Source organism: Maudiozyma barnettii (assembly GCF_903064755.1).
Source record: "Maudiozyma barnettii strain CLIB 1767 genome assembly, contig: KABA2_08, whole genome shotgun sequence".
In the NCBI taxonomy this organism is placed as follows: Eukaryota; Fungi; Ascomycota; class Saccharomycetes; order Saccharomycetales; family Saccharomycetaceae; genus Maudiozyma; species Maudiozyma barnettii.
This window is the reverse complement of record NW_024545245.1, coordinates 364,508-377,780: the sequence shown is the minus strand read 5'-3', so window position 1 is coordinate 377,780 and position 13,273 is coordinate 364,508. Positions and strand designations below refer to the sequence as shown.

At 33.4% G+C, this 13,273-nt stretch overlaps 6 protein-coding genes across 6 annotated transcripts; 1 reads left to right on the top strand and 5 right to left on the bottom strand.

The window, feature by feature from the left end:
* Positions 1–145: 145 nt before the first annotated feature.
* On the bottom strand, positions 146–2,335 carry RIE1 (Rie1p; the record flags this gene model as incomplete). Its single annotated transcript, XM_041552038.1, has 1 exon — positions 146–2,335. The coding sequence occupies one exon, from the start codon at positions 2,333–2,335 to the stop codon at positions 146–148; it is 2,190 nt and encodes a 729-aa protein (XP_041407972.1).
* A 2,162-nt stretch (positions 2,336–4,497) lies between these two features.
* Positions 4,498–5,280, top strand: PUP2 (proteasome core particle subunit alpha 5; the record flags this gene model as incomplete). Its single annotated transcript, XM_041552037.1, has 1 exon — positions 4,498–5,280. The coding sequence occupies one exon, from the start codon at positions 4,498–4,500 to the stop codon at positions 5,278–5,280; it is 783 nt and encodes a 260-aa protein (XP_041407971.1).
* Positions 5,281–5,563: 283 nt separating this feature from the next.
* On the bottom strand, positions 5,564–6,985 carry GCN5 (histone acetyltransferase GCN5; the record flags this gene model as incomplete). Its single annotated transcript, XM_041552036.1, has 1 exon — positions 5,564–6,985. One exon carries the CDS (start codon positions 6,983–6,985, stop codon positions 5,564–5,566), a length of 1,422 nt encoding a protein of 473 aa, XP_041407970.1.
* Positions 6,986–7,370: 385 nt separating this feature from the next.
* On the bottom strand, positions 7,371–8,960 carry KABA2_08S03828 (uncharacterized protein; the record flags this gene model as incomplete). The annotated part of the gene is made up of 1 exon (XM_041552035.1): positions 7,371–8,960. The coding sequence occupies one exon, from the start codon at positions 8,958–8,960 to the stop codon at positions 7,371–7,373; it is 1,590 nt and encodes a 529-aa protein (XP_041407969.1).
* A 418-nt stretch (positions 8,961–9,378) lies between these two features.
* NOP19 (Nop19p) lies at positions 9,379–10,020 on the bottom strand (the record flags this gene model as incomplete). The annotated part of the gene is made up of 1 exon (XM_041552034.1): positions 9,379–10,020. The coding sequence occupies one exon, from the start codon at positions 10,018–10,020 to the stop codon at positions 9,379–9,381; it is 642 nt and encodes a 213-aa protein (XP_041407968.1).
* Positions 10,021–10,283: 263 nt separating this feature from the next.
* DBP8 (ATP-dependent RNA helicase DBP8) lies at positions 10,284–11,585 on the bottom strand (the record flags this gene model as incomplete). Its single annotated transcript, XM_041552033.1, has 1 exon — positions 10,284–11,585. One exon carries the CDS (start codon positions 11,583–11,585, stop codon positions 10,284–10,286), a length of 1,302 nt encoding a protein of 433 aa, XP_041407967.1.
* Positions 11,586–13,273: the final 1,688 nt, after the last annotated feature.

The following is a 13,273-nucleotide window of genomic DNA, read 5'->3' as shown; positions in this document are numbered from 1 at the left end:
GTATGAAGAGGAAAATTCTACAAATTTAACATTTAATGGATAAAAAGCTTCCACTTTCCCATACTAGACCTCAATATGCGCCTTTATTTTAAGTACCTATGAATATATTTAATAATTTATCTAAGAATCACTTCAATGTCTCCATTTATCTTGGATATTGGAATGGCATTGTATTATATGCGGAAACAGGAAAATAAGGGACATTATTGACGACTGTATTCATGTACATAGGAAAATTCTGAATTGGAGCTGGTGGCATGTTCATAGAAGGGCTAACAAGAAGTTGATTCTGTTGCTGCATCAATGCGTTCATGAATTTCTTATTATAGGGCATTTGATTGTTGATCCCATTAGTACCGATGTTACCCCTACCTCTATAGCAGAAATTGTCAAACCCATTGTTTTCTCCTATGATATCTCGGTTTCTACTTGAATTCTTATTTTCATTATTTGACCCGTTATGGTTATCATTACGGCTATTGTTATTGACATTATTATTATTATTCTTTTTATTAGCGAACGAAACTGATAATACAGATCCGTTGTTCAGTTGATACCCATTTGTAGCCAAAATTGCTCTTGACGCATCAATTGGATTCTCAAAACATACAAAACCATAACCTTTTGAGGAACCTATGACCTCTTCTTCCTCTGTTGTATTTTCGTTTTCTGTTAGAAGATTTGAGTTACTAGAATTTTCCTGGTTCGATGATCCACCGATAGTAATCACCTTAGAACTAATTATGATTCCGAAACATTCATAAAACTCAGTCAATATCTCATCTGTCCAATCTAATGGAATATGTTTTACATACAGATTCGATTCCTGTTGATTACTCAATGGTATTGGGAGACTGTTCATATACATATTTGGAAGTAGATTTGGGCCCTCATAGGTGGGCTCGTTATTCAAATTTACAGGGATATTCATCATAGGTGAGCTTTTATCACCCAAAATTGATGTTGGAACCGACACATTTGAATTTACCCGAATACTTGAAGGATCATTATAGTAGTTTTGGTATATGTTTTTAACATACTGCGGAATTTGTTGATCAACAACATCAGAGCCTCGAGAAGAGATAACAGATTTTTCTTGGTATTGTCTGTTATGATAGTAATTGTGATTTGTACCATTTATAAATGCACCACCACCGTCATTATTAACAGTACCCTTCTGATTTGAACTTTGAATTCTATTCTGAACAGCTTTATTAACTACCAAAGAGTTTCCGAACCATTGAAAACCATTGAATTGATCAATTACATGTTGTATCTCATCTGAGCTTCCTACTTTAATGAAGCCGTACCCTTTTAAGGTTGTCTGTTCTGATACATCATTCCTATTTTTATTTGAATCCTTTGGGAAATAATATGATAAAATAGTAAAATTTGGGAATTTCTCAAGTAATTTCCCAGTTAATAATTTAAGAACCATGTCTTCTGTGACAATATTACTAGTATCCGTTAGTTTTGGTAAATTACCAATAAACAAGCATTTAAAGGTCTTTTCGTCAAAATTTTCTTTGACTTGATTCCAATGCAAGTTTTCTCTTTCTTTACGATCTACATGATAGTTTATGAACAGTGTTGATCCTTCAATTTCTTTACCGTTTAACATCTGTATACATTTTGAAGCATGTGATCCTAATTGGTAAGATACAAACCCATATCCGATAGCTCTATCTTTTAATTTATCGTGAATCAATTTAATTGACACTAAAGGTCCATACTCTTTAAAAATATCCATCAATTTTGTAATAGTGATTTTCTTTGATATCCCACCAATGAAAAGATTTCCAGTATGGGTTAAAGCATGATGGTTTATAGTTACTGACCAACGTTCGATTACGTCAGGTAATTCTTTCAATGCGTTTGTAATGTGTATTGCACAGTTTTCTAGGGAATAACCTTTCCTAAAATGTGCTTGTTGTACAATGTCAAACATCCAATTTTTTGCGGTATCCAAATATGATTTTGCAAATTCTTTTGAACCATGTTCAAATTCATAATGATTTTCAGTAATAACTTCCAATCTTTTAGAATCACAAAGATATTCGTAGTTTTCTATTTTTAATGGATTAATTATATTCCCTTTATGACTAACGATGTAATTGGAAAATTCTAGGATTATTTTATCCTTCTCAATTTCGTTGTCAGCAATCTTTGAGGACCATTTAATTCTTACGGTCAATAAATTTTTATTTGCTAATTGTTCTAGTTGTAAACCTGCAGATGATACTGAGCCTGCAACGTTGTCTATATCTGTTTCTTGAAGGAGTTGTTCTTTATTAACATCATTGTTTAATTGCGACACCTTTTCTGTTTCTGACATTTTAGTTGTTCTTGAGACGCTTATAAGGGACAATAACGAGAACTGTAAGTAGAAGACCTAACCTATTAAGTAATATTGAATAAAAAATAATTTGTATTAGTTCTTATTATTTAAAGTATAACACTTCTTAACCAAACACATATGTATTTTTATTTTTATTTTTCGAACTCTAGTTTTATTTTCTAAATTTTCTTATTAGTGTTATATTGATATATTCAATATAAATTTGATCATAAAATTTAACTCTAGTTATACTTAAATTGAAAACCCAAAAAACACAATGAAGAATAAAAAATAGGAACAATAATAATGAATTGTCTTAAGCTTAACAAAAGTATAAAATCACACTCGATTATAAATGACTACTCTACCTATGAGATATGAAATAACAATAAAGTGAAAAAGAGGAGAAATTAGTACTATTACTATTGTTATTGTTGATCATCAGTTGGAAAAACTTAAAACAAAACAAAATCAAATGTATATCCCCATACAAATATAAGAGGAAGAAGAAAAACTAACTAATTTTATTTGGCTATACAATATAAAATCCTCAATTTGTATACATATATATGTTATTTCGATAAAATTATGTCTAACTATCTCGAATTTCCAGGTATAATTTTATTTTTATTATTATTATGATAACCTTTCAACCTGCTGACATGCGTTCCAGTAGAGTAGCTACTAACTGAACCGCTTCATAAAGACATTTGCGTTTTATTCATAGAATAACTGGAAATAATAACAATACAAAAACATAAATACATTTGCTGGTCATCGGAAAACCCTTTTTTTACTAGCTTTACTCTTTTCACTATGTCTCTATCTCGAGGTAATTAATTAATTGACATAAGTACCGATTAGGAAATCACATTGACTTCAACCAGTTTTTTACAAACCACTCAAAAGAACGAAATTTGAAAGGGAAGTCGCGCAGGTGATAAAGAGAGTTAGCAAGCGACAATAATAGTCAATTTCCTTCTTGCAAGAAAGAAAGAACCAAAAATAACGCAAAACAAAATTTGGAAGACACTGAGAATTTGGGGTGGGGGAGGAGACGAGGTGAAGGAGCCATACATAAGAAAGATAAAGTTCAGCTTTCAGCCTTTATTGTTGTAAGAGGCTCATTTAAACTGAATATGGACCTAGGGTTGAGTATTTTGCAACTCAAACAGATTAGAAGACCTAAATCATATATAATTATCTGATCACGTTTTAACAGCAAGTTGTTTGTTATAGGGTTTGTGTGTGTGGGGAATGTTCGTTTATCCTGATCAAATTTAAAAGAGTTTTCTCTCGTAGTAAGGACATTATATATGTCAATACATACTTTCTAATATGGCTAGCAATGTATATAATTTACAAAACAAAATATGAAATTTCATAGATGACAGAAAGCGTAGCGATGAGTAGTCATATCTGTGTGATGAGTCATAACTGACAACCGACAGAGGTTGAGAATTTACAAACTTATCACTATCCAGCAAGTTGGATGATACACAATAATTTTATATAATGCCTTCACATTTTGGGTGTTATTCGGTTGAATCTGTTATTATAATAACACCTAGTTATTTCTTGTTATTAGTTTCAACAAATTTCTATTATAACAGGCGACGCCTAGAGTTTACTTCAACCAGTTTACAATTTTCATCTTCAAATTCATATCACTTAAAGGGACTTCAAAACGTAATGTAAGATCAGGATATCATAGTATTAAGTAACTTACCCCAATATTGAGAACTGTAGAGGATGGCTCCAACTTCTTATAGTAATCTCATCTTTTATATGATTATGTAACATGCTCTATGTGTCACATGACAGTCAGAATGGAATCAGGATCACGTGCCTCATCGACCTTTTTTCTGTTGAAAATCACTTTTCACGGACATGTATCAATTGTTCCCTTACGGTGGCGAAACGGTTACATTCAAACCTTTAAAATAAGCTTAACCAGTGGGAAGTTGTACAGCTTCAAGTAATGATATTACCTTTGTACTTCAATTAATATAGATAAGTAGATAAACTTTTAGCATAATTTCAGTTAGTGATTTTTTTATTGTTTGTACGACAGGTATCTACATTTGTTTTTGTTTTTGTTTGAGTAAAATAACTCCAGAAAAGTTTAAGTCCCTTTTTATAATTTTAAAAATCAGGAAATGTTTTTGACAAGAAGTGAATACGATCGTGGTGTTAGCACATTCTCCCCTGAAGGGAGATTGTTTCAAGTTGAATATTCTTTGGAGGCAATTAAACTGGGATCAACAGCCATTGGTATCGCTACAAGTGAAGGTGTTGTTCTTGGTGTTGAAAAGAGAGCCACATCTCCTTTGTTAGAATCTGATTCCATCGAGAAAATAGTTGAGATTGAACATCATATAGGTTGTGCTATGAGTGGGTTAACCGCTGATGCCCGTTCAATGATTGAACACGCTAGAGTGTCGGCTCTAACACATAATTTTTACTATGACGAAGATATTGGTGTCGAGTCCTTGACACAATCTGTATGTGATTTGGCTTTAAGATTTGGTGAAGGTGCCTCTGGTGAAGAGAGACTTATGTCTAGACCTTTCGGTGTTGCTTTGCTAATAGCAGGCTACGACAAAGATGAAGGGTATCAACTATTCCATGCCGAACCATCTGGTACCTTTTACCGTTATAATGCTAAAGCTATAGGTTCTGGGTCGGAAGGTGCACAATCTGAGTTACAAAATGAATGGCATTCATCGTTAACTCTTAAAGAAGCGGAAGTATTAGTACTGAAGACTCTAAAACAAGTGATGGAAGAAAAATTGGATGAAAATAATGCTCAATTAAGTTGTGTATCAAAGGAAGGAGGTTTCAAAATATATTCAAATGAAAAGACTGCGGAGATCATTAAGGAACTGAAAGAAAAAGAAGCACAAGAACATACTGAAGAAAATGACATTGAAATGTCTTAAGTTCCAATACTTCCTCATTTTTTTTAAAATTAAATAATGAATAGAAAAGTGAAAATAATAATATAGTGTACCATCATGAATATGCATGTTTTTATATATATAATCGTGTAGAGAATATACAAGTAAATATATCTAAAATGTATGTAGACGGATGCAAATAGTTAAACAAACTAACCAACAAATAAAAGGGTTTTAATTTTGTAAACTGCGGTATTCATTGAAAAACCTAGATTCTCATGAACAGAAGATCAAACACGATATTTTATATCATGCTTATTTTTTTCTATATTAGATGTGAATACTCTGGAATCTCCTTAATTTTACTGTTAAAGAATTTCTCTAATCTATTAGCATATTTGAAGTAAGATGTATTTTCACCATTGTACATCCTACAATTGTTACAAACCAACCTCAAATCATAAATGAAATCTTCCATCTTTTCATATTTATTATTTTCTAATTTGATCTCCATTGTGCTCAAATCCATTGGTTCTTTAATAAACTCATAGTAATCAGGAACTTCTTCTCTGTTAACAGGTTGCAAAAATGGCCACGCAGCTGCATGATTCTGTAATTCTGTCAATATATTTTGCATAATGGCAAAATGTGGACCTCTCTTGGGTCGTTGCGCCAATTTATCCATCTCTGGAGTCCAGCCTGCTTCTTTTAACCCTGGTATGATCATAGGATCTATCGGTACGATATTGTTTAGATCCATAAATTGCTCCAAACCAGGTCTAACTATATGTGATTGCGATATAGTTCTAATTTTTCTTCTTAGAGCTGCTTCTTGTAACAGCAATATCTTCCCAGCATCCAAATATCGTATTTTTGGTAGCATAGAACATTGCATTAATGTACCACCTTCATAATCTTTAATATAACCCATCCATATCTTTTTATCTAAAGTGACTTCTTTTGTAAAACCTTGCTTCTTAAAATAACCAATGGCATAATTGTCAGCATATGTTAAGAAATACTTGATTGGTGACGTATTCTTCACATAATCCTTTAAATGATTCATTAAATGAGCACCATAACCTCTCACCTGTTCGGTCGAACTAATCGCACAGAACACAATTTCTGCGAAACCTCTCTCATTAAAGGGTCTATATGTAATACCACCGACTACAGTCAACGGTTTTCTTACCACAGCCATGGACAAATGATTTCTATCATATACTAAACGTGCAATATATTCCTTAGGCATCTTTGGCAATTGTTTTTGAAAGATATTCTTCAAACCCGTTAGAACCATTAAATTTTCTTTACTATTATCATTATTCACCACTCTGAACTCTATCTTCCCTTCCTTCTCCTCTATAACGCTCGCCCTTTCTTTGAATTTGAATTGTACACCGTCAAATTCGAACTTCACTAGTCCTTTTTCTTCATCTTCAACAACAGAGTTTTTTACGTCAATATCAACAGTGTTATTCTCTTCATTATCCTCAGTATTTTGTGTAGAATCGACTTTATCATCATTCTCTTCTATGTCCTCCTTTTCATCATTCCCTACCGTATTCTCTTTGTCACTATTTTGTTCGACATCGCTGTCTTCTGATTCGGAGCTATCAGATTTTACGTCCGAGTTAGGTGAACTCCTCAAATTTGGTTTATAATCACCTAATTTTATCTTTTTCACCTCAGATTTATTGTTTGAACTGGTGTCTTCATCTCTTTTATGAACTTCTCCCGTCGTCATATCTTTCCTTATTATAAATATCCGCGATGGTTAAATAAGTGATTGTATGAAAATGCTCAATCAAATAATAACAACAACCAACTAAATCTAGGGCAAAAAAAAAATATAATATTACAACAATATTTCTTAGAATATTATAGAGCAATTGGATTTCAATACTCTCTTGTTTCTTCCATGTAAATGTATCCTATTTACCACTAGTAGTTACTTAATCTTTCAAAGGTCGATCTTCTTTTATTTACTGTTTCGCTTAAAGGTCAAGATAAACGTTTCGTAAGACACGATATCATAAAAAGCGAAAAAATAAACAATGAAAGTACTTGAAATTTGGAATGTTTCAATGACAATTACAAATTATAGAAATATATAATTAATACTAAAGATTTTAATATTCCGATTCTTCCTCTGATTGTTGTTCCGATTCTTCATGCTCCGGATCATCCAATGCTAATCCGTCGATTTCATCTAGAAGTTCATCCATGTCAATACCTGGAGCGTCTCCATCTTCAAGATCTTCACTCTCATCATCACTCTCTTCATTATCTCCAGCACCTGACTCATTACCAACATTTTTGTACATATTTATATTGTTTCTCAAATCCGAATCATCTTCAAGTTCTTGCAAGAACATTTCATAATCCTTCTCAGCACGCTCGAAATCTTGTCTTTCAACCCTAGCATTATTGTAGTCCTTACTTGCGTCAATGTCACTATGCTCCTTTGCCATTCTCTTTAATTTCCAGTTTCTTTTACTCTTCGTCTTCTTTGGATACAACTTCTTGACAAGAACAACATCTGGAATGTAGTCATATTTCAATCCATCAAAGAGATCGGAATTATAATTGGAGTTTGCAATAAAATAACCCATTGCACTGTCACCCGCATGTAAGATACCTCCCAGATGAGATCTAATGTAGTATTCTTGATCATTTACACCAAGATCAACTGCCCTAGCCACTGTAATATCTGCTAAAACACGGTTACTTTTAACTGTACCAGTAGATTCAACATCCAATACAATAAATTCTACTAACTGTGAGGAATCAGCTAAAGAATTGAAAGGGTTTCTCCAATATACAGGTGCTTGTAATTCTGCGGTTTGCAAAGTCTTTGGATCCAAAAATTGAACGGAGTTAGATATCTTATGACATAGTACGAATTGCGAAATATTACCTAACGATTTAGCAATTTTCTTTGGTAAAACGACTAAATCATCTTTACAAATTGGCACTAGTTCAACAGAATAGGTGAATTTATACTTGGAGACATCTGTATGAGAATCCTGTGATACTAATTCCTCAGATCTCTTATATTTTGCGGGAACACTAGAGGTTAAGAAATCAACCATCTTAATAGCATGGTTTTTCTGACTATAGAAGAAGTCTAAACCATCCTTCACTTCTTTAATGGATACTGTATTGACATGAGCATTATTCTTCAATATCATTTGTTCCAAATATAGAAAAGTTCTCTTATGTGGTACTTTTTGTCTTATCTGAACAGTTGCGGTCCATGTGTTGGCTGTATAAGATTTAGCACAGTCTGCACATTGCATAGCATTAACAGTATATTCCACCTCGAAACTTTGCTGAATTAGTGTATTTAACATTGCCTCACCTTGAACAGTTATCTTAACCTTAATTCTTCTAGAATGAGGTTCTGTCCAGATAAAGGAAGCATCTATTAATCTGACTTTATTCAACCCTTTTAACTTTTTTAGACACACGGCTAACAGTTCTCTCGATTCTAATCTTGCTCTAATCCATTGCCCTGGTGGTTGAAGAAACCTTTCACAATCTCTACAAAAACTAATGTTTGCTTCTCTTGGGATGCCTTCTGTAATATCAACTTTCATCTTAATACAATCATAACACATAACTAGACCTTTTGAACCATCTATTGGAGTACCACACTCACAACACAGCATAGTGGCCCTAGGTTTTAAGGCGATCTCATCCTTAACGCTTAAACTCATTTTGAAAATAACTTGTTTTTATTTTTCTGTTTAAATAGGTGAGTTACTTTAACAACTATTAATTTGAGAAATAATTAACTGAAAATGAAAGTTATATCTTTCAAAGACTTAAATCCTAAATATATAGTGTCTTTTATATTCTGAAAGATAATTATATTTTATTTTAGTTTTGATGATAAATCATCGAGTGGCGAAGGGTGCAAATTTTTTTGTTTCAAGGTTTCATTGATTTGGGTCCTTAAAGAATCTCGGATTGTTTGAAAAGCGATGAGCTTACGTAATAAAAGCAATAAAATACAAGTTATAAATAAAATTAAAAATTAACATTCTATTAAGATCACCAAGATACAACACCTTAGAATATCGGGTTAGTTAAAATGCAATCATATACGTATTATCATTTATTTATTCTATAGTCTTATTTACGACCTTTCTTTTTGCCATTAAATAGTAAGTTCACAGATTTCTTGGAGTGCGCTATCCTTCTGCTTCCGTCGTCATCACTAGAGTCTCCATCACTACCAATCATAGTACCTTTTGAAGAGTCTTTGTTATTGCTTGTGGAAGTATTATTATGTGCGCTACTACTTGGTCCATTTCGCCTCATATCTTCCCTTCTTCCGCTTCTGATTTTATTCTTTAATGCCACCATCGCTCTCGTATCATCCTTTGCTACTCTATAAATATTATTCCTCTCATTTAAATGTTCCGACCTTTTCTTCTTCTTTGCTAAACTACTGATTTTCTTATTACTATTCACAAATTCACCAATGGTATGAATATCAGTACTTCCTTCGTTATCCCCAGAGTCATTATCACCCATACTGAGACCAGAACCGATCTGTACTACAGGGAGTTGGAAGAACATTTTTTTACTGTCTTCTAAATCCTTGATGGTATATGCTTTTCCATTGTCAACATCATCTGACTGCCTTTTCTTATTATCATCATCCTTGTCTGAATCTAACCAACTTAATACTTTGGATGTATTAGAGTTCAGTGCAATTTGGAGTTTAGCGTTAAGTGCCAACTTTTCTTGTATCTCTTTAGCTCTACTCATTATCCCTTATCTATATTCACCTTGGTAATGTCACTGTTTCCTAGGTTCCTGTTCCTTATGATGATTATTAAATTGGTCTTTAAATTTCCATTGTCATCTTCTAAAGTGAAATTTTTACAATTTCGCTTTACAATGAGAAAGCGATCATCGATGGGATAAGAAAGAACAAAAACTTCTACATACGAAGAAATAAGGTGAGGAATAGTTGTCAATTCTACTTATTATGTATTCATTTGTTTATTTTAGTTCTAATCTATAAATATTTATACCCGTGAACTCTTCTTACTGAAGTTAGTGTTCTTTCTTTGTTTTCTTCTCTCTCCAAAGTTAGCCTTTTCCATCTCCATTAATGATTCTCTCTTTGCCTTTGTTACCTTTGTCAATGCTTTCCTGATTACGGCAGTATCATGCACTTTATCACATTCCGTCATTTTTTTGTTGATACGGTCCTCAATAGCCTCAATTCTAGAAATATCTCTCTCAGTGACAAAACTAATGGCATCACCCGTTCTTCCTGCACGAGCAGTACGACCAGAACGATGGATATACGTATCTGGGTCGGATGGGATGTCATAATTAATGACTAATTCGACAATAGGGATATCCAAACCTCTAGACGCAACATCTGTAGCGATTAAGATCCTTGCTGCATTCGCACGGAATCTTTGTAAAGAATTTGTTCTCTCTTGTTGTGGCATCTGTGAATGTAAGGATGCTACTCTCAAGCCTAAACGAAACAATGTTCTACGTAAAACTTCTGCTGCGGTAGTTCTATTAACAAATATTATAGCACTGGATTCGATGTATTCCTGACATGTCAACAGCTGATACAAATAAGCCTCCTTAACATGTTCTGGGACTAATAAGTACTCTGTTTGTAACGTCGAAGGAATAGCTACATTATCGATACTTTCAACTTGGTATGAGAAAAGAGGTGGCTTGCCTTCTATACTTGGTGCCTCCTGGAGAGCCTTCACTTGATCTGTCATTGTAGCAGTAAATAATAATGTTTGCCTTTTATTCTTTGGCGGTAATGCGCCAATACAAGTTCCTAAATCATTTGCAAAAGTATCTGTGAGTAAAAAATCTGCTTCATCTAAAACTAGATATTTTACACGTCTCAATCCTCCCACTGTATCATCACCACTATTCATAATATGATGAGCCAATCTACCTGGAGTAGCAATGATAAAATGGGGTTTCCTCTGTAACTCAATAGCTTGCTGTACAATACTCTCCCCACCTACAACTAAAGCTACACGGATATTCATTTGACTTCCTAAAGCTGTGAACTGTTCTGCTATTTGCATAGCCAGTTCTCTAGTTGGTGTCAATACAATACCAAACATCCCACTTGGATCCTCGGACCATTTAGTTAACATAGGGCCAGCAAAAGCAATTGTCTTACCAGAACCAGTCTTGGCACCACCTATGCAGTCACTACCTTCCAAAATTTTCGGTATACAATGCTTTTGAATCTCTGTTGGTTGTGTAATTTTCATTGCGGTTAAGGATTCAACCAACCATTTAGAAAGACCTAAAGTCTTAAAATTAGAAGCTGACATTCTAGTTTATTTGGGCGCTTAGTTTTGGGTTGTTATATAGGTTGATTTCTTACGAACATGTAAACCTCTCGAAGGATTGAATGTGTCTTATAATGTTGTGTTTAAAAACTTGCACTCATCTTATAGATGAACATCTCATCGCATCGCATCGCTTAGTTGAAAATTTTCTCTGACATTTTTTCTGCGGAGCAAGATTAAGATTAATGTGCTCTACTATATCGAAATATTGTAATAAAGGAACTTGTTACGTACGTGTTTGATAAACAATATAACCAAGAGATTGTTGCTTTCACATATACGGTTTGCCAACCGCTACTGAAAAAAATAGTGATTGAGTGAGGTTAACTTGAAATACTGATTATGTTCTCGTTAACACGAGGAGAATGAATAGAAAATATATTTAAAGTGACGTATAGTCATATGTAATTTCCTTGATTCTTTATTTAATACTATCAAAGTGACACCCAGTACAGCACCAGAATATATGTATATTATATGTTTGAGGGAGTATATACTATTTGAAAATATAACTTCACAAAAAACGTAGTTCTCACGGAATAATATATGAAAAATTGTAATTTGATATGTAGCTAGCACTCTTCTCTTTTCACCTTCTTTCCTTTTCCATACACACAACTAATCAGTCACCTTCGTATTGAATCTCCAAAAATGCAACGAAATAAGTCAAAACCTTATGTCTACTTGAGATGGAATTGAAACTGGTGCGTAAAATAACGGCCATAGGTATATGATTTTGTCCTACTTTACTTCCCTCTTGAAGTGAGAAAACAATTACAAATTCTAGTTGTTTCCTATGAAAAGAAGAACAAGGATGGGAAGAGCACTAAATCATATGGAAATGTGGGTCATCTTGATCTGATCGAGTAAGAAACTGGTATAGACGATACTGAAGAAGAAGAAGACAATGAGGCAGCTCAAGAGGACTAAATTCAAGACGTATCCACATACGAAGATGATGAGATGGTTCCCCAATTCCCTGCTATGGATAAGTTAAAAACTTTGAGTACAATATATTATAAGCCATCGCTTCTATCTGTTGGTAAGGATGATACAGAAAACTTAGACAATCTTAAGTTTACCAGAGAAGCAGCAGCTCCTATGCTAAACGGGCCTCTTTCCCTTGATGAAGATGACTTCTATCCTGAAATGGTATTATTTACTGATAAGTTGAATTCCAATTCTATTTGTGGAATGATAATTAGCGTTTGTTTTCTTGCATAGCATCTTCTTAAAGAATGGGTATAACACTTTGTTGAATAGACAAGAACCTCTGATGACCACGGTATCTTTCCTTTGGGCCACATGATCCATGTACAGAGCGATAGTATTCTTAATTATTTGCAGTTCCTGAAGTTAATGAAGACATATGTCAATTTAGATTGCGAAAAGAAAAACCACTACACTTACTGGCACCGATGCAACCTTTGCGAAATAGAGAATGGTCATTTGCTATGCCTTCACTTAATTGCAATAAAAAACCCTCTCTCTATGATCCAGTTACAATGCAACATTAGTTTGATGATTTAAATGAGTATTTATCGTACAGAATGAATAGTGCCTATTCTTGTCTTTAATAAATATTATCTATATACTTCATTTGTTGCTCTTTTATTTATTTATATTTATTGAAAGCATACTAATATAGCTGAGTTCCCAATTTCGCAGGT